Below are 21,626 nucleotides of genomic sequence, written 5' to 3' on the forward strand. Positions count from 1 at the left end.
CAAAATATCAAGTTTCTCATATATTAGTACATTTTTGTTTAAACTTCATTCTCACAACTTTCATTTCATTTCAGTAACTGCAGTGCGGTGGCACCAGTGATACCAATATCTCCGAAACTCCTTTCTCTCAAGCATCGGTAACACAACAAAAAATGCACCATTTAAGTAAAGAAAAAGTTCAGATCTGACTGGAGAGCTACCTCCAATTCATTTCAAGGTTTTGAGAAAGGTTTGTTGATTATTTTGCCAAAATCTAAAGGGAACAAAACTTCAGTGGAGCCGCATTAACAACAAGATTCAATGTTGCGTCTACTACAGGCCAGCCTTTTGTGAAACAATTCCAAAGTTCTTTAATGCTCAGTTCACTACTTACATTTTCCAACCTATGCTGAGGTTGTGGGTTTATTTCACATCACATTTGATTTGTGGATGGACTCGTCTGCTCTCCAGCTCAAGGTCAGTTGCATTTCCACTAAGGGTTTATTATCTTGTTGTTAGCACCAGCACAACAAAACTGATAACAGAAAACAATAACAGACAACAGATGTAACAAAGATATCATTAAAGATACATATTTTTGCAAGGTAAAGATCTGAATACAAATAATGAATTAGTGATACTTTCCAAACCGCAAGAAAGAGGAAAAGCTACAAAGGTACCAAACAAACAAGCAATGGAACATTAAATTATTGCTCATTTCTATCATATTATTGATTAAGTGAAATACTTTGAGTTATATTGGTAGCCAACAATGTGGACTAAAAGCAAGGGCCTCACAAGACTGGGCTGTTCATTAAGCTTTGATAGAGGCTAGAGATCAAGTCAAGACATACAGTGATTTATGAATTACTAAACAAGGCCAGAATCTGCAGCAACAACACAAACACACATAACCTGTACTCGAGAGAGAGAGAGAGAGAGAGAGAGAGAGAGAGAGAGAGAGAGAGAGAGAACAGAGAGAGAGAGAGACAGAGAGCCAGAGAGCCAGAGAGCGAGTTTGGATGAGGGGGTAAACAATGGATGTGTGTATAAACCACTAAGGATTTGAGAAGGTGACGGATTATAACTACCGTATGTCACTTGAATAAATAGTATATTCTTATATAGATGCACATGAAAAAAAGGACTTGCTAAATGTGGACGATTATATTCGCAATATTCAAATAACCACTAACAAAGATTTAAGAAGGCGTTACAGTACTTACAAAGTCCTTCTCGAGCTTCTCCATCTCCTGCTTGTAGCTCTTCAGTCTGCTGTTGTACATGGCCCGGCTCTGGATGGGGATCTCCCGAACCTCCAGGTCCATCTGCTCCAGCTAAAACCCAGTTAACAAACATTTCAAACATGTTCTCCTGGCTAACACTTTAAAATCAATCTCACAACTAAGAAATAATTCAGAATATGAAACATTACAAAACTGATGAGTTTAGACTCTGTTCAGATCCAAATTTCCATCATTATATTAAGGCGCCAACCTTGGGAAAAGTGCACTTTTAATTATAGTCAAGGCCGCCCTATCCTCTAATGGTCATCTACATATTTCTGTAAATGTTGTATTGCTAAGGATTATATATATGGCTAAAGTTCCTCAAGATAGGAAAATTGTGACAACTCTGAAAAAATTAAACTTTCTGAAACTAGTAACTTCAGCGGCATTAACTTTAATATGTTCCAATGTTGATTGTAAAAAGAAAATGCCTCCCGCTCATGTCACTCTGCTGTGATGAAAGTTGCAACAGAGGAAAGCTGTTCTGTAAATAAATACACAATCAAATATGAGGGCCCCTTCATTGCAGCGACATGCACAGGCCCAACAATGTCACCGCGAGTGAAGTAAAAGTACATTTGATGCGCGGTTAGACAGGTCTCTGTGTGGTGGATTTGGAGGAAACTAATCACTGTGACATAACAAGACAACTGCAACAACAATTTGTCTCTGTCAGGTGACTTTGCTCATTTTTAAACAGCAACATGAAGACTTCCACCTCAAGATAATGGCTTGAAATGTGTCATAGGGGTGTCACTTAAAAGCAGATTACTGGAAAGTAATCATGTGAGGAGGAAGCCTCCTTTTCACCATGTGAGGTGTGTGTGTGCGTGTGTGTGTCTGCAAGTGTGTGTCTGCATGTCATGTCACCACTAGGATAATACAGGTGCTGTTGTCTGGTGCCAGTGAAAATTGTCCCCTCCCTCTTTCCACAAATTCATTATTTAGGAAATGGGAAGAGGAGAAAATTACTGATCAAAGACATACCAACTCTCTGACTTCTTCAAGCTGTTTGTCGACATTTAGAACCAGCTGTGTCTTCTCCTCTGAAAGGGAAAAAAACAGCAACATATTGATCAGCCGACAGAGGAACAGCGCTTCATGACAACAACCTAACTCCCCCGCAACGGGGGAAGAGAGGGGGAGAGAGAAAGAAAGAGACTGGGAGAAAACAACACACGAGGACACATTTGAAGATATATTTACACATTCTCTCTACACGACGAGCCAACATTTGATGTCTCTTAGTTATTGGCGTCTATGAGGCCTTTGTTGGTTTCTGTTGAGGAGCAGTGAGACACCTCGTGCCAACTCAAAGGGAAGGGAGGTGTCAGCTTTGCTCACTTGCCAGAAGTATGAGTCCCACTCAGAATGACTAACGCACCGTTGTGCTCCTCACCCCATGGCTGCTCTTCCACATTTACCCATTGAAACTCATTACAACTTGCGAGAGTTCCAAAGAGGCATGTAAACTACAGTGCATCCCATTGTTATTTAAAGCAACAACATCACCACTTAATTTCTGTACATATCAGAACTGGTCTTTGTTCTGAAATTAGCTCTTTGCCATGAAAGCGAACCACGTGAAATGTAGAGGTCTGGTTGTTGTTTTTTTTAGCAATCAAGCATCATTAAATGTTCATAATTAACACCGCTTATTTTAATGGAGACAAACAAAGAAAGATGATTGAAAAAAAAACGTTGTAATATATAACAAAATTTATTTTAAAACCTCCATTTTAGGTATAGTCACATAATAATAACAAAGTCATTATTAAAGCTATAAATTGAGAGTTTTTTGACAGTTGGGTCAGACAGAATTAGCTATTTTAAGAAATCAGTTGGAGCTCTGGTAGCATGTGGTGGGCTTATGTCATTATTTTGAGATGATGATTAACCAATTAATAAAAGAAATGATAATAAGTCACAGCTCTGGAGCAGAGTTTACAGTAGTAATACTGAACATTTTATAGTCTTACACTAGTGTTTAGATGTTATTATCCAAAATGCTCTCAACAAGGAATGGGATATTGTAATAATGGATAGACCTTTTTCAAAGCAGATATTTTGACATGTTACAGTCACAGGTGTGACTAATAACATGAACGATGGCTCTGTTCTACTAAAGCGTCCCAGTAAGCCGTGAGTTTCTGCGTGTCCCAAATTCATACTATGCAGCACATGCTACACACTTATTGGCTTAGTAAACTAATTAAGCAGTGAATGTACAAAAAGAAAAAAAATTAACAAACTTTACTATTTCACTTGAACAAAAAATGATCCAACATACTGTATGTAACAGGTCAGTCAAACTGTGACTTTGGAAAGTGGCTGCTAATTAGACCTCACAAGTCAAAGCGAAGTGTCTCTCTTAAGATTTAATATGCTTAATTAATTCCAGCTATGAGCAGCTCCATTATTTCCGATGTTCATTGCATTGTGTGAGAATAGTGCCAATCGACAGCACACTCAAAAAGCATTTACCATATTTAGCATGTATGCTTTGTGTTTTAGCTATGCTTCCATGAGTCACTTTTCCAGTGTAGGAATTTGGGAGTCCAACAGTGAACCAATCTGGACCCTCAAACCAAAGCAGCAAAGTGGAATTCAGACATCATTTATTCTATTATTTACGCTTTTCCTACTGTGAAAATGTCTTTTGTAAAAGAGGCCCGCTGAGTATCTCTGATGGTCTCTGAAGTCTTGCAAAGCTGTGGCATTATCTGTGTGTACATTTTACTCTCTAGGGGCATTAGTCACGAACCAACGTTCACCTAGTCACTCCTATCACACCAAAAAATCCTAACTTATATTACATGAAAAACAGAAAGCAGCCTTTTGCAAGAATATTACAGCTGGAAGTATCTATTTCTCCTCTGAGCCATCCTTTTGCAGGAGTCCCTGAAGTACGGCAATCCTAAACAACACATTGTTATAAGAATAACTACAACTACATTTTCTCCACTTTCTGATCACGGTCATCAGGTAAAAAAGAAGCTAGAAAGCACTAAACATCTCAGAGAAGACAGTCAACCTTAGTAAATTAGTTTTGGCATCTTTTGGAGAGGACAGTGAATATGAGCATGTTATTATCTCACTATATAAGCAGAAAAGAGATTATCTGAGACAGCATAAAACCTCACAGATCTCAATTTTCTTTCTCAACAAAACATTCAACAAGTCATTCCAAAAACTTCAACAGTGATCAATTCAAATTTTTCTTTTAGATTGTAATTTTCAGTTCAAATATATTCATATAACTGAAAATGGGTTTCATTCAGCTAAATCAATAATCATTAGTAGAACCTTTAACATGACACAGAATTTTAAATAACTGAAATACAAAATCAACAAATCTTCAATTTCCAAAATAAATCACAAGGCTATAGGTTAAGCTAAGCCAGCCCCTTCATTTCTCAGGCACCTTGGGCCAACATTACCTTTTGCCAGTCCTCAAATTCATTTTTAAAACCTGTGTCCAGCCCCACAACCTACACAGTAAACAGCCAGAGGCGATTCTCTGAAAGGTGAGATGGTGCTTTCTTGCTCAAACTCAGGCCCGAGCAGGACGACTGTGAAATATGTATGGATATTTACCGAGACTAGAACATGCTGATGGACGGATGCGGAGTGTTATACACAATGGTAAGTCAAATAAAGAAAAACTAGGGCTTCGCAAATATTTCTTTACTCGAAAAAATTTTTCCATATTTGAGCTACAATGATTGGCAGGCAATCTCTTTCCATAAAAACTCAAAAGTGGGAAAAAAAATGATATTCATGTTTCATGGAACAAGGCCTAACACTTCATTGTATTCTTATTTAAATATTCCTTGAACCTTGTGTTTTGGGGGATGGTAACAAATAAATATATAAACACACATTCATTTGATTGCTACAGGAATGAAGACATTCAAGGACATTTTTTCCACATGCCCTGGTCATTATCTGCAAATGTGCACATGTGAAATGGAGAGATACAACAACAGCGATGACAAAAGCTCTTTGTCTGGAGCTATATTAATGTATTAAATAGAGGGCTGTCAAACCACGGGCAAAATTCAGCCACTTCAGGAAGAAGTGCCAGAGAGACTTAAGAAATGGGGAAAAAAAGAAACCTTAATGAGAAGGGAGAGAATTGAAATTCAACTGTAAACTATTCTGTTGGTGGCAGAGACATTGAACAACTACTTATGGTTGTAATGCGTTTCCTGGCTTTGTACATATTCATATGGGCTTACACTGACACAGTCAACAGATGGCGAGAGGAAGCAATGTGGAATTACACTGCGGAATGGGCTGCCATGAATCTTCAAAGATGCCAATTCCAAACCAGAAATATTCAGTCAGGCGATGTTTTGCGAGAGGCAGTGCCCTTTGAAAAACACATGAGTGAGTCCGCGTCCAAGTCCACAGAAAGAGACAAATGCTCCAAGTAGGGGTTGGAGGCAGTTTTAGCAGTCAAAAACAACCTACCAGCAGCAGTCAACTAGTTGTGGACAATGCAAGTGGACGGCAGCACCACTGCATTTACAGTAGTAAAGTAAATAATACTTATGCTTATTTATATTTATCATATCTTTTTTGGGTTTTGCTCCACTGTTAATTCAAGCAGAGTATTTCACACTGCAAAATACCAGTTAAATTTAAAATTAATATTTCACCCCCTCCTCTTATTGTGACTGTATTATATTCACCAACCTATAGCAACTCAAATGTATATATAGTAGTGTGTGCAAAACCAGCGTTTAAGTTGTGTAAATAAGGACAGGTCTTCACACACCTACGTGAAACAAAGAGCGATAGTGGCACAGAGATGGCTCACTGATGATGTCTGTTGTGTAGCCGGTAAAACGAGTCATGTGTTCGACTGTGAGAATATAGCGTCCCAGTAAAAATATACCATGACTCTTATTTCCCATTTGTGTCCTAAATGTAAACAAATACATACTCAGTGGCAAGTTTACTAGCTACACCAAGCTAATACTAATGCAGTTTAAAGCAACAGCCCTGCAATAATTCCTCCCTTCAAGAAGGTTATAATGTTCAGCTTTTTGTTAAACAGTGTTTCTTTTAACTCTGTATAATGAAATGCAGTTCAACAGCACTAAAAGTACATCCTCCAAAATTATCATACACTTAAATTTACACCTCTCTAGGGCAGTTTCAACAAACACTGAACATTATAATATACATAGAAGTAGGACTTGTTGCAGGGCTTTGCCTTGGTGTACCAAATAAACTGGCAACCCAGTGTAGCGGGATGGACCAGAAATTATGCTTTATAATAGAAAAAAGGAAACAATTCTCAGCTCTAAAGCCTTTTTTGCTCTCTGGCAGATTAAAGCTTATCACACTAGGTTCCTACTTGTGATTAGAGCAACACTACAAGTGTGTGATCTATCAAATCATCTTTACCCTGTATACAAAAGCTGCTTCCTATTGCCACCCATTTACAAATCCATTTTGCGGCCTCATAGTGTGTGCTTTGGTCAAAACAAACAATACATTTATTCAATCAAATACACCATCAGACAAATAAATTCTGAGTGGGACTCAAAACATGTCATCAGGTCGCAAACTTCAATTCAGACTGATCATCACTGCTGCATGCCAGCCCCACTTTTCACACTGTATATGGACTAAATAAAAAGCTGTCACTGAAAGATATTACTATACAAGACAATCGTGGCAAAGTACTTGAATTGAATATTTATCCAGTCCATCACGCAAATAATATACACCTTGAGCGAATTGCCTATACCTGGCAGCCACTCCGAGGCAAAGTTAGATAAGATAAGATAGATAAGATAAGATCAACTTTATTGACCCCGAAGGAAATTACTTCTATATGCTGTAAATCAGGTCCGGCAGGGACTATTGCAATCTATATGGAGAATACAAGAAATCGGTCTCATTTTAACACTTAATGGTCATTTGGCTGGCATTAAATGTTTAATAATGTCAACCATACTTCTATCAATTTATCTATTTTCATTTTTATTTCTAATTTCTAAGAACCTGTTGGGCAGAAAGCAGTCCACAGCAAAAACGACAGAGAAAGACACATCTATGAACGAGACCGTGACTAATTCACCTGACCTACTTGCCAAATCCACACAAGTTTGACATCCAAATCCAGGTGTGACCTTTTGTTGTAAGACTACAGTGCTTATGATCCTATGTTTGACAATGTTGTCATGGAAACACAGATAGCTGCTGTGCTGCCATGGTGATTTCCAAACTCCCAGTAATGTCCATTCAATCAAATTAATTAATCAACATTAATTTAAAAAAAATGAGTGTTATAATCTAATTAAACATTTTGTTTTCATGAACAAAACTCAGTGTATTGAAGCTGTGTGAGATACACCACAGGATATAAATGTGATACCAGTTAGAAGTTCACTTCCAAGCCATTAATTTCTATAATATCAAATCTATATAATAGAAGCAGTAGAAAAGCATACAAACATTAACTACTGGAAAACACAAGATGTTATCTGCCACTAAGCTCTATGATACACTTTTTCAAACAGGCTAAACCCATTAAATGATTGAGTGATGTCTCATTTTATGTAACAGCCAAGAACACATTGGAACTGTGTTTCGCCATTTAGGGTCATAAATAACCAGGAAATAATATTGCACATTGATAAAATAACACTACAACGACTGTAATCTACACCTGCTACCAGTTAGCTTCTCAGCTAAGAAATGCCAGCTAACTGATAGCTAGTTGTAGCTCAGCGAGTCCAGCTAATATATTCAAGTAACTTACCACCACTTAGTTTAGGAACTCTGCCAATTTTGTTAGTTATTTCTGCTGTAATGGTCCCAAAGTCCTGCTCGTAGGTCTCAAAGTCTGAAGACATTTTGACGGTTAAATTTAAAACAGGTGGCTTTCTGCTTGACAGTTAGCTCAGAGTAATAACAACAAGGCTCGAATGGAGTCACTTCCTTGAGTCGCAGTATAATGTGCTCGACAAGGAACTGGACTTTATTTTATGTTTTTCCGACAGTGAAAATGCTCCAGCTTGTGGATATAAAAATGTCAGCCCCGTTTTTAGTTTGCCGAATTTAAATGCATAAATTATTTTTACAAGTCTGTGGTGTTTGAGTAATAAATTGCTTATATTACAAAATGTCCACAAGGCGTTGAGAGCAATAGTTTCTGAGACACCATGAGGAAGGTTCCTCCCTGTACACACAAGAAATTTAAGGAAAAAAACCAAGGAAGTGTCCAGGTTTGTAATTTAAAGTGACAGTTTTTCCTCCATTCATAAATACTGTGCATATACGTCTACTGGTAAGCATACCTTAAGTCTTTAAGATGCAATATTATTCTCTTTAATTATTATGGCTGTAGTACAGCCTGATACGTTAGTCTTGCCAGGCTGGCTAACAAGCTAGCTAACCAGCTAACTGCTATAACGTTAGCCCCTGATCTGAACCGATTTTTGCCAAAGCAAAATTATTTATGCAGTGTTCATTTTCTTTGCCAAGGTGGTCTCAATTGTCTGGCTTGTGAATACGATGGACAAGGCGTACGCTCACATATCATGTCTTAAAGCACTGTATTTTCTTGATGCGAATTAGCTAAGCTAGCTTGGTAACATAGGCTTATTAGTGAACATTAGGTCGCTGTTGAGTAAATGCTGTGGCTTTGCATCCTGTAAGTCACTGTCCACTGTGGTGTTTTGTCTGTTTTTTACGTTTAGTGTGCTTGCTCGTTCCTTGTTAAAGATAGCTATTTCTGATCGACAATATGGCAGTGATGGCCAAGGTGTGAAGGCTAGAAAAAAAATTGCAGTAAAAATAATAGTAATAGTGGGAGAAATAAAACATACGTTCTGATATTATGTTCACCTCATTTATGTTTGTGAGGTTAGGTCGCATATCAGCACCATAAACTACAGCCTCCCAACAATAACTGAACATTTGTCCTCATGAAGGTATGATTTATTCCAGAGTTGTTGCAAATGCAAAAGGAAAGAAAGTAGAAAGTTCAACAAAGTTTATCTAAATATCTATCGATATTTAAGCAAAAGAAAAGAGGCATAACTACTGTAGTGTGACAGTTAATACAGATAATGGCAGTAACTGCTGACTAATGATCACATGAATGTCACTATTGCGCAGTTAAACACATATTTAATGAAATGTAGCGGTTCTGGTTTTGATGCTTTAACATTTTTCCCCCCTCTCTTCTCTTAGATGGGGAATTTGAGTCTGTCACAAGGATAGTGTGCTCCGAAGATTGTCAGGAGAGGATGCTGCTCTTTGCTTGGGCAAGGAACTATGGGACGCAAAGAGCCCCAGTGACCCAAAATCAGGCCAGTTGCTGGGTACTCAGAAGACGAGAAGAAATATGTGCATCATCTGCACCGCTGACTTTGCAAGATAGTAGAGGAAAAAAGTAACACATTGAAGCTTGGTCGATACATTTCAGGAACTCAACAGCCTAAACATTTGTGTTAACCTTGTGGCGAAAAGATGAACTTCCTATCAACCTTTGTGACATTTGAGAACCTCCATGAGGTTCGGAGATTGTGCCACTGGGGTCCGGTCATAGCCCTGTCTGTCATTGCTATATGCTCCACCATGGCAGTTCTGGACTCCATTATCTGGTACTGGCCGCTAGACACTACAGGAGGCAGCATTAACTTTATCATGCTCATCAACTGGACTGTCCTCATCCTCTACAACTACTTTAATGCTATGTTTGTTGGTCCTGGATACATCCCTCTTGGCTGGAAAGCAGTAAGGACCCTCAAATGGGCTTATGGCATTTTTTCATGTGTATGTGTAAAAAAACATGTTGCGACCTTGTCTGCGAAATTGCCACATAAAGATGTAATATAGTGAAACCACTGAATCACAGGAAAAATGTTGTATCAGACATATGGCTTATTTGTTTGTCCCAAAACAGGAGAGTCAACAGGAAACCCAGTACCTACAGTACTGCAGAGTGTGCCAAGGCTACAAGGCCCCCAGATCCCACCATTGTCGCAAGTGTAACAGGTAGCTACATTTATTACCAAGGTTTTCTCTCACCTGCGTGATATGGACTTATAGAAGAGCACTGGGACAGGGCTAATATAGCTAGAAAATTACCAAGCTATTTCCAGCACACCGAACTAGAGCTGGCTTGTGCGTGTTTGTGGATTGTCCATGTTATTAGTCGACCCATATATATGTAAGGTGTCAGTGCAACCTTACAGCATCACATAATCGATTTAGGTGATGTTAAATAGATTAACATCATATTCCTGTGGTGTTGATCTATTTTTTGAACAAAGATGCAGTGTGACTCGCTGATGAACCTGTCACTCTATGTCCTCCCAAACAACCAGTCAATTCCCCCAGCACTCCTCTCCTCCTCTGCCTCCCCTCCCCTAGGTGCGTGATGAAGATGGACCACCACTGCCCTTGGATCAACAACTGCTGCGGCCATCTGAACCACGCCTACTTCACCAGCTTCCTGCTGCTGGCTCCACTGGGATGCTCACACGCTGCCATCATCTTCATTATGACCATGTACACGCAGCTGTATGAGAGGGTCAGTAGTCTCCTGACTCCACTACACCATGCTTTTGATTATGGCCTATTATCACCACAGTTTTTCTCTTGGCAGTTGCCTCATTTTTTTCATACTGATGTTACCACACATGTCAAGCTGTTTTCTTTTTCCTCACTGTAGATATCATTCGGCTGGAGTACTGTGAAGATTGATATGAGTGCTGTTCGTCAGTTCCAGCCCCTCATGCCCTTCAGTGTGCCTGCCTTTGCTGCCACACTCTTCGCTTTAGGCTTGGCACTGGGCACCACTATCGCCGTTGGCATGCTTTTCGTCATACAGGTAAGAGTTTCATAAGGTTTTCATTGAGGTGTACAATTTGATGGAATGTGATATTTAGTATGATCATTTTCACATTAATCTTGCAATGTCAGACTACCGGTAAGCTCACTTTTCACTAGAGAACAAAAGTAGTTTTGTAAAATATCTTGTGAAACTCTGCATAATATGACAAGTATTTAGACTATGAGGTGACTTTCAAAATTCCCATACTTAAATTAGTTGTATCAGATTTAAACATGCTGCATGGTTCTACAAATGCACGGCAAATTGAGAACAAATTATAGATCCAAAGTGAAATGAATAAAGACACAGAACATAGCACAGAAACAAACAAAAACATTGATTAATAAATGTGAGTCAGACAAATTTGAAATTTAAATGACAGCTGTCCTAAGGAAATGCTTTCCTTCTGAAAGTCACAGAAGTCACAGGAGAAATCAGTGATGCAATAATAAAGTTATTTATTGAAGAAAATATAAGTTGGCTCTGATAATGAAATAGTCTGTCCTTTTCAGATGAAAGTCATCTTTCGAAATAAGACCTCGATCGAGTCATGGATCGAGGAAAAGGTCAGGATGTCTCTTTGATAGCCAATTACTTTGTTTTTTGATGACATTTAGTGTTGTTGGTGTAATTTAAGATTCATGAATTTTTGTTTTTTTTTACTTGTTTAATCTACAAACAATGTAAGATGTCAAACCACTTTTTTTACCACTTTTTTTACCACTGTGGAAGGATTTTTAGTCAATATTGTCAACATTTCATTGTCACAGTTCTTGTGAATTAAAAATGTCAATTTATAACTAATGCATGCAAGTTCCAGGATCATCTCTCACAACAATATAGTGCGCTGATGATGGAAACTTGACACCACTCCGATCCCAGTGACACAAACACTACCACTCCCTGTCTCTTTTCCACTAGGCCAAAGACAGAATACAGCACTACCAAACCGGGGAGGAGTTCATCTTCCCGTATGACCTCGGCAGCCGCTGGCTGAACTTCAAACAAGTGTTCACGTGGTCAGGGACGCCCAAGGGTGATGGCGTTGTATGGCCAGTCCATCCCAAGTGTCACCAGCACACCTTAACTGTAGGTTCAGTTTGTTCGTTATGTTGAGTAATGCATGCAATGCTGTTGTTGATTTCTATGTTCTTATGTTCATAAAAATATCTTGCATGTTAAATGTTTCTTTAATTGTAGATTGTATAAAAGCAGTTTAGGCAGTATGTATAATAGTAAACCCTACTCATGAAACATGTTGTCTTGAACAGGGCGATAAAAGCGACATTGTTGAACAATAGTGACTTTAATTGTCGTATTCCTCTTGTAACAGATTGAGCAACTGAAACAGAAAGCTGATAAACGAGTGAGAAGTGTAAGTACCTGCCAAATCCAAACTGTGGCATCTGTGTGATGTTGATATAGTTAAGTACCATGACTTTTTAAACACGTAGCTGTAACTTGTCTGAATTTAGGTTGTGGTCAGAACAGTAGAATAACCACACATCTTGTATACCTTGGCCAGCAGGTCCAGTACCGAGCAGTAGAGGACTATAATGGAGCTTGCTGCCCTCTGAGCAAAGGTCTCCAAACCTTCTTCAGAACCCCCTGCACAGAGGAGCCCAGGATCCCCCTCAGGAAGAGGGATACCATCCTGGCCACTCGCGGCACCAAGTGAGTTCATTCAATTCAGTTCAGTTCAACAGCAATCATCACGGTTACTTGTGTAGAAGTCTGGATGGTTAGGCATCCAATTAAAAGTTTATTTTGAATCAATGAGTAATGGACCACAACTACGTCGTTTTTGTCTATGTGAATCTGCCTAATGAATGTTTCTTTTCTCTTTAGGTGGTGGATGTATGGAGACAAAGTTTTGAGTGAGGAGCAAATGAGAGGTGGGATGAGATGAGATGCTGCTTTTTGTTTGTATTTTTTTTAATCACAGCAACAAATATGTAACTGTGTCCTTTCTGTCTGTTTTGGCTTTCAGCGGGAGAGCGCATAAGGGGATGGTTTCCAAGGCGATGTGTGGAGAAGTGCCATTATGACACAGCTGCCAGTGATAGCACCAGCGATAAGAAAGTAAATTAAAATATCTGAGCAGGCTTTATGTAGAGCAGGGGAGTTAAACTGAACAAAAGGTGTCCGTGTTCATAAACAAACATCCACTGAAGATGTCACGCCTGATGCTGCAGGCTCACCATCAAGAATTTCATACTTTGATTAAAATTTGTCACAGATTTCAATACCAACTTGAATTTTTTAAAGGACACATAGTTCTGTAAGTCTTACTGAGCACCTTGCTGTCAAATAATGTCTTGAAGAGGACTTCAGAGTCCATGAGAGGACCTGGTCCCAAGGGTTCAGTTTGACTCCTCTGACCAAAAGTGAAACCCAGCACCTGTCTTAATTTCCAAGAATCGCCACCAGGCTTTAATGTGACTGCATTGTGATTACATGACTTTTTACTTGAATCTGTTGTTTTTACTTGTGTTGATGTCCTTTTTTGCTAATTATGCAATGCCTCTGCCCAGCTTACCCCGGGGCTTCGTCATGCAACTCTTTCTACAGTATGGAGATAACACTTCATTTCTTTTTATTATTTTTGTAAAAACAAATTGTTGGCCTCAAACTATAGATTGAAAATTAAAAAATCTTCCACAAGAGTTATTGTTTGCCTCTGTCTTTTTGATTGCTCTGAGTGCTAATGTTCATTCATTCTGAAGTGCTTTGGGCTTAATGTAAAACAGTAATTCTGCTTTTGTATACTGTTGGTGTCACTCACGAGTCTTGTGTGTTTTTGTTTAAAAAAAGAAAAACGGCTAAGTTAAGCCTTGACAACAATCTAGTTATTTTGTTTGCAATATTCATTATATTTACGTCATAGTTACAGGAAAAGCGAAATAAGATTGATGATGAGAACTCATCGTCAATTCATCATTGACGGAAGAAGCATTCAGACAATTAAATGTCAAATCTCACCTAAGTAAAAGTATAGACATATTAGCATCGAAATATACTTGAAGTGCCAAAAGTCAAAGTGCTCATGCAGAATGGCCAATTTCAAATCATATGTATTATATAAATGGGTTATAAAGTGATGCATAATTAGGTGTGTTATTTTAACATTTAACAGCTGCTAAAAGTGGGGCTAATTTTAATTACTTTGTACATTATATGTTATATTATCGTCGGGTGTCTGAGTCTTAGATAATATCACAATTTGTACATGGATTTATATTTTCTATTAAGATTAATCTGCAAAGTAGCTTAATTAATCAATTAAATGTCGTGTAGTGAGTGAAACATTTGCCTCCAAAATGCAGTAGAGTAGACATATAAAGCAGTATGAATTGGAAATACTGAGGTAAAGTACAACAACTTCAAAAGTACGACAGTAAATATACTTAATAACATTTCACCACTGCCATTCATTTATTAGATTAAAATATGACAGTTTTAAACTTTATGATATTTTGTCTGGTCATCTGACAGTGGCTCTTATGTAGTTACATGACTACATGTCCCAAAGGCCACCGCTTCTTTTCCCCTCAACCAATCAGGCTGCATGTAAAATATCACGTGATTATCCAGCTCTTTTCATGTGTGAGTGACTTCCACTAGTGGGTGCTCAGCTATTTGGACTTCAGTGGGCTGGAGAGGACAGATTCCCCGTTGAAAATTATCAGGAAAACGAAGTATTCATCGGACATGAGGACAGGTTTGCTCATAAAGTGCACGATTCATCCGTTGGTCTTCACGTCGCGTTAGATTTGTGCCACACAGGTAAGTAACCGTCATGCTAAATTAGCCGGACTGTCAACAATTTCTCTTAATGTGGGCCGCAAATGTCGCTAAAAACAAAATACAGACAGCTCCGTTATTGCTTGCTCTTATATAACATCACCAAAGTTATTCTTGAGTATTATTTTGACCCTGCAGGGTTTTTTTTTTCTTTTTGTGTTTTTCAGTCAATGTAATGTTAGCACTAGATAGCTAGCTAGCTACATCCTTGAGAGAACACACACAGAAGTTCACCTCAACTAACTAAATGACATTGTTTCAGATTTTACGACTGTCAAACATTGTGTGAACAGTTGTTCTGTTTCCCTCTTGACAGCAGCTAGCCAAAAGGAAGTCACAGTAGGTAAACATTGACCAGCTTGCAGCTCATGTCCTTGTTATGTGCAGGATTATCGTGCTCAAAGTGCGACCCAATAGTGTTACAGGTTTAGGGTCCATGCAGAAATGAGATATTCACTTCATGCATGTCAAACACGTCGGGAAGTCACAATGTAAGCAATGAATGTTTCAACATCAGCACTAAGGGACGTTTTTTTTAACAAGAGAGCTATTGTCAACTTTAGTGAATCATTCAACAACCCATTACATCTGTTAAACATAACAGAGGGCCTGTAGAGACTCTGCAAGTATGTTGATAATATTAAGTCTAATTTAGACATTATTTGACTATTCCCTTGTTTAGACCATGGAGCTTATAACTTACTATAAACAATGAAATGCACACAGCCATGTTAGTAGACTAAAGCATTAAAAATGATCAGGATGTAAAAATTGAATTACTAATACAATGAATGTATTTGTAACTATATATTTTTTTTAAAAAGTATTATATGTATTATTATATGTATAAAATGTATTTCCTCTATATTTTTATACCAGCGTTGCAAAGAAATAACCAGCATTGTTGTGCAGTTAGCATTGTAATTCCATTGTAGTTCTAACTAAAAACTTTTAACATCACAGGTTTAACTACTACTGTTTTTGGCTTGTCTTTCCAGTGTTTACCCACCCCCTGACAGTGACTCCTCAGATACTGTGTCGACTGTGATCCCCTGCGATATCGGCCAGTAACATGTCCATGTTCAGCACGGGCATCCTTGTGCTGACGTCTCCTCTCCACACCCTACCTCTGCGCATCGCTCCAGTGCTCAGCTCAGCTGCTCAGCTTGTAGAGCGCACGCTGTATGTCCACCTCCACCCCGGGCTGAACCTGGGCAGTGGGAGCCAACCGCGACCAGTTTTTATTCCACCGGTAGTGGATCTGTCTACGCTCATCTCCCGCCTTTACAGCAATGCGGCTGATGTGTGCGGGCACCTGGATGTTCGTGTTCTTCTGACCAATGTTCGCGCTCAGTCAGCTGCCTGCAGCGGAACCGCGATCCCAAACTGCCCGTTTCCCACACCACAATCTCTGTCGCACTCCCCGGAGGTGGTGCTAACAGACTTTCCTCTGCAGGACCCAGGTCAGTCTCATCAGGTAACGCAGTGTCTGCAGAGGTACACAGGCCACTGCTACGTCTGCAGCCCCAGCCTGCCCTCAGTGCTGCTCCACCCACAGCTAATGAAGCTGCAGGAGAAAGAGGAAGGGCTTAAAGAGCCTGAGGAAAAGGCAGAACCCTTGGAGACATACAGTGACGTGGTGGTAGGGGGGACGTTTGACCGCCTCCATGGGGCCCACAGGACACTACTGAACATCTCATGCCTGCTAGCCAATAGAAGGTTCCTTATCGGTGTGTGTGACCAAGCAATGCTGAAAAGTGAGTTCTTCATTTTCATGTAATATTTCTGAGGCTAATGTCTCATATTTCGATGATCTGTGAAAACAACAATCAGAAGGCGCTCACATCCTTTTCTTCCCAACTTTAGGAAAAGTGCTGAAGGAGCTGGTTGAGCCTTACTCTCTGCGGGTCCAGAGACTAGAGGAGTTCCTGCAAGACATCAAACCCTCACTGCAGGTGGAGATCGTGCCCCTCGACGACCCTTTTGGAGTGTCTGTGGTGGACCCCTTGCTGCGGTGCATCGTGGTTAGCGAGGAGACTAGAAAAGGAGGCGAGGCTGTCAACAAGAAACGCATTGAGAATGTAAGTTCGGAAATACCTCTACATCTCTTCAGGAATGCCTACCTGCTGGCTGCTCACAGTTAAACACTGAAATTATACAAAATGAGCAAATTGTCATTTTGATCCACCGTAATGCAGGAATGTCACATGACCCATAGAAGAAACAATGGACTAGGACACAACTCAAATTTCTTCCCCCACCAAAATATTCTTTTTGAATTGATAAAATACTGTACACTGGAAAAGTGATCAAATTAAAGAATACTTTACCAGCATGTCCAATTGTATGCCACAGCTGATTCTTTAACATCTGTCAATATCATGCTACCATAGTTTAATTTTTTTTCCTCTACATGTTCATTTTTTCATCTATTCATATGTTTATTACATGACATCAACCATGTCTGAGTCACTGAGCGTTACTGCTAACGATTGCAGGCTGTCCATTGGTTTTTGTGTCACTGTGAGCTGAAAGAAAACTGTGCGCACATATTTGATGTTTTGTGTTCTCTGCTTCCTAAATCAGGGCCTTCCAGCTCTTGTCCTGCATGAGATCCAGCTGCTCAAAGACGCCCACCACACTGAGACAGAAGAGGAGAAGATCAGCTCCTCGAGTCTGCGCTCTCGTCTGCTGGGCACCCTCCTCACCCCGCCTAAGGTAGTTCATGTTTAAAAATGTTTACATTTGAATAAGAGATGTCACTGCAGGATAAAGGATACTAGTTAACAAAAGACCATCAGTGGAAGTCAAATTAATTCTGACTTTAATGAAATGCCTCGCCAGTTTGTGCTCCCAAGTGCATTTATTTTATGTTCACTCGCTGAAACAAAACATTTCACTCTGCTGGCTTTTTCTCACAGCATTTCATTATGTGAGGAACAGTTTTCTCATTTTATAACATGGATCAAACTTTAAAGATCAGTCCTTGGAAACTTAAAAAAAACTTAAAGAGCTGTCTTATTTTAAAAAAAGGTTAGTGGCAAATAAACATGATTTGAGTTCACTGAGTTGACTCTGTTTGTCTCTGGATATATAGATTATTATTACTATGTTATCAGAGAGGCAGTGAACTCCCCTGCAGCAGGGGTGGAGATCTTTGAACAGGCCTGACTTGTTTCAGAAGCTATTTGTGTTACATGCCACCATAAATATACAGCTTTGTTCTGTTATCACCTCCACCCATTGAATCTTCATGCTTTCATGTGCCACGCTACTATATTCTTCCATTAAGAAATATCAAATTTATTTAATTTCCATAATTTTTTTTCTTGTATCTCCTGCTTCTTCTTGACTAGGACACATCCCACCTCCCTCCCGTCCCGTATGTGATTGGCCTGACAGGAGGCAGCGGCAGTGGAAAAAGCTCCATCGCCAGGCAGCTGGAGGCTTTGGGTGCAGTTCGGATCGACTGTGACAAGCTGGGCCACGAGGTGTACCAGCCCGGCACAGCAGCCTATCACAGAGTGCTTGAAGAGTTTGGGTCAGGTGAGGAGGGTTTGGCTGTGGTTAGAGATGTGTCATCCACCCCCCTGTGGTATCTGCCATTGTTTTTTCAATATTTAAACACTGTGATTGAAACATTGTGATTCACATAAATGAGTGCAGTGTAGTGAGTAAAGGTCAGTTATGATGTCTGAGACACAGCTGATTTGATTTTGATGAGAGTTGACTGGGTGACTTCTGGCTTTTACAATTTGGAATGGCCCAATGAGTAGCTATATTATGAAGTCAAAATGTAACATTTTGAAAGGCCATGTCTCCTGCATTACAACAAAAATGTTCTATTTTTTTACAGCATATGCTTATTTTAAGATCTAAGAAGAAAGAGAGAGGGTTCAGTGAATGTCTGAAAAGCTTATGCTCAAACATGATTTCTCTGACACCAATTTTTGACTTTGCTTTAAAGACACATTTTCACCTTAAGACCTTATCCCGCTAGACTTGAGGGAGGGATAAGTGGTAAAAATGAAATGTTGAAATCTGAAACTTCTCTTAAAAAAAATCCCCGAATGCCCTCTGGGTTGTGTCATATGTAGTTGATAAAATAATGATTAAAAGAAGATTCAATATCTTGGCAGCACAGTATCTGGATTTTGGCATAATTCTGTACAATTCTTGTACAAATTACACTGATTCGCTGATCATTAGTATCTGAGATATGAGCACGACAAACTAAAGAATCCACCATCAACAGATTTACTTTACACAATGCAAGCATTCAGTAGCAGAGTCGACTGATTAACTACAGCAAACGGAGGTTCCCCAAAAGCTTGATTTTCATGCTGACTTGTAAATGAATGCCCGTGTGTTGCAGCGCAATGATGACCTGTCACCATCACTTTTAGATCTCCTGAATGAAGATAAAACCATCAACAGACGTGCATTAGGAAGCAAAGTATTTGGAAACAAGGTAATATGGCGAGCATGAATAATGTTTCAGGATATTGTGATGTTACGAAGGACATGACATCACTGTGCGTCGACAAATTTACCAGAGATGCTGTTTTTCATGCAGGAGCGGTTAAAGGCCCTAACAGACATTGTGTGGAATGAGATTGCACTTCTGGTGAAGAACATAATCAGCCAGGCCAGAGAGGAAGGTATTGTATGGATTTACATGTATTGATCTTAGTCCTGTAGAGCTGTATGTCGGTAAAGATGTTTTTTGTGAGTATAGGGTGTTGAAGATGAAGAGTTTTCTGTTTTGTGTAGCCATTAGAATGACTTTACGTTCATACACAAGGACGTTTATTTGTCCCAAAAAGTCTGTCAAATAGACTGCCCCGGTGTTCATGTGAGTCTTTGCTCTTTGCAGGTAAACAGGTCTGTGTGGTGGACGCAGCAGTTCTTCTGGAGGCTGGCTGGACAGACATGGTCCACGAGGTCTGGGTCACCATCATCCCTGAGGAGGAGGTAATGTCCCTTCACAGAATGTAAATAGCTTATTTATGTCCATAGTTCTAATTAGTAAGTGAATAGATAAATGCAGTTGTTTCTCGATGCACTAGTCCACTAGTCGAAGATAGAAAAGGCTGTGGGTTGGAGTGTTTTTTTTAAACTGCCACTGGAGGGCGCCAAAGTCAGACATTTTGAAACTCTGCACACACACACAGTGGCTTTAAACAAAAGCCTTGTTAACCCTAACCCACCTGCCTCCCCTTGTTTCCCCTCCTCTCCCAGGCAGTGTCAAGGATAACCGAGCGAGACGGTGTGACCTCAGAAGATGCCCTGCGTCGACTACAGAGCCAGTGGTCCAACGGCAAGCAAGTAGAGCACGCCAACGTAGTGCTCAGCACACTGTGGGAGCCAGAGGTCACTCGGAAACAGGTCACACACCCATCATGCCATCAGTACAGGGTCTACACATCTGCATTACTTAGAATAATTTGATTCTGTAATATAGGAAAATGGTACTTTTTTCATTATTTCCCCATTGTGTTGTATGTTAAAGGTGCTGAAGGCCTGGAATCTTCTTCAGAAGAGAATCCGACAGAGGCAAGACGGACAGTAGGAACACGTGTGGGACGCTACATCATCTCAGCTGTGACCCGTGTATACAGAGCAGGCATGTGTCATGCGCAGCCACATGTGCACACAAATGACTGATCCATATAAGGAAACTCTGCCTTAGAAAGAAAAGTGAGAACGGTTACTGTGCCACTCCTGCATACCCAACAAGCTCCCTCACTTCTTTTGACCAAGACTCAGTGCCTGATTGACTTTCCACTGGTTTTTAAATTCTAGTTTTATTGTAAGATGCATAGTTGAGAGATGGATGGATGAATGAATGAATGAATGGATGGATGGATGGATGAATGGATGAGGAAAAAGAGCAACTATGTAAATGATCCCCAGCTAAATAATTTGAAATTTGCATGCTGGAAATCATATTTGGGATTAATAAAGTATTATTTTATCCCAAGAACTGTAGGTCCAAAGATGATTTTGTCTTTAAATGAATGCTGTTGTTTAAATTATGTGCTGCATAATTTCAAGACCATACCAGCAAATCATCAGCAAAGTCAAATATTTTGGGCACCTTGTCAACTTTAGAATAAGTTATTATTCTTCTAAGAATAATTAATATGAATGTAACTTAGAAAACCAGCTAATGGTAAGGGAAAGGTGAGATAAACAACATATTGCAAGACTGTGTTATTGCCACTGTTAAATCATGGAATTAAATGTTGTGTTCATCTTTGTGGTGTCAGGGTTGGAAGAATATGGTAGCATATTCACTATTATCCAATGAGGAATTATAAATTACCAAAAAATGGTACATTGTATTGTAGAAATATGTGCAATAGAAGAGGATATTTAGAATTATTATCAGTCTAGTTGTTGAGGGTGGATAAATACATTGAACACTGAAAAAGACTGACATGATGAAACTAAAAGGGTTTAAAGATTGATCAATAAAGGAAAATGAAAATCCATAGCTAACTTGAAAATACATTTTGATTGCATGATCTTGCCACAAACTCGCCTGAAAACTCAAATACTGAAGGGACAGCAGAGCGGAAACTAAAGTCATGACGTGTTTATCTTATGGTCACGTTGCCAGATCCCATAATATGATTAGAAACCAGTGTTTTCCTACCAGGAATAAAATACCCTGTCGTTACTGT

General features: G+C 39.4%; 3 protein-coding genes across 6 annotated transcripts; 2 read left to right on the forward strand and 1 right to left on the reverse strand.

The window, feature by feature from the left end:
- Positions 1–393: 393 nt before the first annotated feature.
- Positions 394–8,215, reverse strand: LOC139225247 (vesicle transport through interaction with t-SNAREs homolog 1A-like). Its single transcript, XM_070856217.1, has 4 exons — positions 8,050–8,215; positions 2,256–2,314; positions 1,206–1,316; positions 394–514 (listed from the first exon to the last, which is right to left on the reverse strand). Exons 1-4 carry the CDS (start codon positions 8,141–8,143, stop codon positions 473–475), a joined length of 306 nt encoding a protein of 101 aa, XP_070712318.1. The 5' UTR covers positions 8,144–8,215; the 3' UTR covers positions 394–472.
- Positions 8,216–8,422: 207 nt separating this feature from the next.
- LOC139225242 (palmitoyltransferase ZDHHC6-like) lies at positions 8,423–13,799 on the forward strand. 3 transcript variants are annotated; one of them, XM_070856208.1, is made up of 11 exons: positions 8,423–8,515; positions 9,486–10,031; positions 10,201–10,292; positions 10,671–10,830; positions 10,972–11,130; positions 11,646–11,699; positions 12,055–12,222; positions 12,467–12,508; positions 12,659–12,807; positions 12,982–13,028; positions 13,124–13,799. In XM_070856208.1, exons 2-11 carry the CDS (start codon positions 9,765–9,767, stop codon positions 13,222–13,224), a joined length of 1,239 nt encoding a protein of 412 aa, XP_070712309.1. In that variant the 5' UTR covers positions 8,423–8,515; positions 9,486–9,764; the 3' UTR covers positions 13,225–13,799. The 3 variants fall into 3 exon arrangements, with proteins under 3 accessions (XP_070712309.1, XP_070712312.1, XP_070712310.1); XM_070856211.1 differs by having other exon boundaries at positions 12,662–12,807; XM_070856209.1 differs by having other exon boundaries at positions 8,493–8,577.
- Positions 13,800–14,764: 965 nt separating this feature from the next.
- LOC139225241 (bifunctional coenzyme A synthase-like) lies at positions 14,765–20,810 on the forward strand. 2 transcript variants are annotated; one of them, XM_070856207.1, is made up of 10 exons: positions 14,765–14,919; positions 15,936–16,694; positions 16,804–17,018; positions 17,524–17,655; positions 18,294–18,483; positions 19,344–19,408; positions 19,514–19,598; positions 19,814–19,911; positions 20,179–20,325; positions 20,450–20,810. In XM_070856207.1, the coding sequence occupies exons 2-10, from the start codon at positions 16,010–16,012 to the stop codon at positions 20,507–20,509; spliced, it is 1,677 nt and encodes a 558-aa protein (XP_070712308.1). In that variant the 5' UTR covers positions 14,765–14,919; positions 15,936–16,009; the 3' UTR covers positions 20,510–20,810. The 2 variants fall into 2 exon arrangements, with proteins under 2 accessions (XP_070712308.1, XP_070712307.1); XM_070856206.1 differs by lacking the exon at positions 20,450–20,810 and having other exon boundaries at positions 20,179–20,388.
- The last annotated feature ends 816 nt before the right edge of the window (positions 20,811–21,626 follow it).

The sequence above is a fragment of the Pempheris klunzingeri genome, unplaced genomic scaffold, assembly GCF_042242105.1.
Source record: "Pempheris klunzingeri isolate RE-2024b unplaced genomic scaffold, fPemKlu1.hap1 Scaffold_105, whole genome shotgun sequence".
Lineage (NCBI taxonomy): Eukaryota > Metazoa > Chordata > Actinopteri > Acropomatiformes > Pempheridae > Pempheris > Pempheris klunzingeri.

What these genes read in the sequence shown, in the direction of transcription:
- LOC139225247 (XM_070856217.1), bottom strand. Translation starts at nt 8,143, where the DNA reads ATGTCTTCAGACTTTGAGACCTACGAGCAGGACTTTGGGACCATTACA. An exon ending in TTGAAGAAGTCAGAGAGTTG is followed by an intron (nt 1,317 to 2,255) that starts GTATGTCTTTGA and finishes ACTGGGTTTTAG; the next exon opens with CTGGAGCAGATGGACCTGGA. An exon ending in AGAAGCTCGAGAAGGACTTT is followed by an intron (nt 515 to 1,205) that starts GTAAGTACTGTA and finishes TTCTGTTATCAG; the next exon opens with TTTTGTTGTGCTGGTGCTAA.
- LOC139225242 (XM_070856208.1), top strand. Translation starts at nt 9,765, where the DNA reads ATGAACTTCCTATCAACCTTTGTGACATTTGAGAACCTCCATGAGGTT. An exon ending in TCCCTCTTGGCTGGAAAGCA is followed by an intron (nt 10,032 to 10,200) that starts GTAAGGACCCTC and finishes GTCCCAAAACAG; the next exon opens with GAGAGTCAACAGGAAACCCA. An exon ending in CTGGCCACTCGCGGCACCAA is followed by an intron (nt 12,808 to 12,981) that starts GTGAGTTCATTC and finishes TTTTCTCTTTAG; the next exon opens with GTGGTGGATGTATGGAGACA.
- LOC139225241 (XM_070856206.1), top strand. Translation starts at nt 16,010, where the DNA reads ATGTCCATGTTCAGCACGGGCATCCTTGTGCTGACGTCTCCTCTCCAC. An exon ending in TGACCAAGCAATGCTGAAAA is followed by an intron (nt 16,695 to 16,803) that starts GTGAGTTCTTCA and finishes TCCCAACTTTAG; the next exon opens with GAAAAGTGCTGAAGGAGCTG. An exon ending in GCTTGAAGAGTTTGGGTCAG is followed by an intron (nt 18,484 to 19,343) that starts GTGAGGAGGGTT and finishes CATCACTTTTAG; the next exon opens with ATCTCCTGAATGAAGATAAA.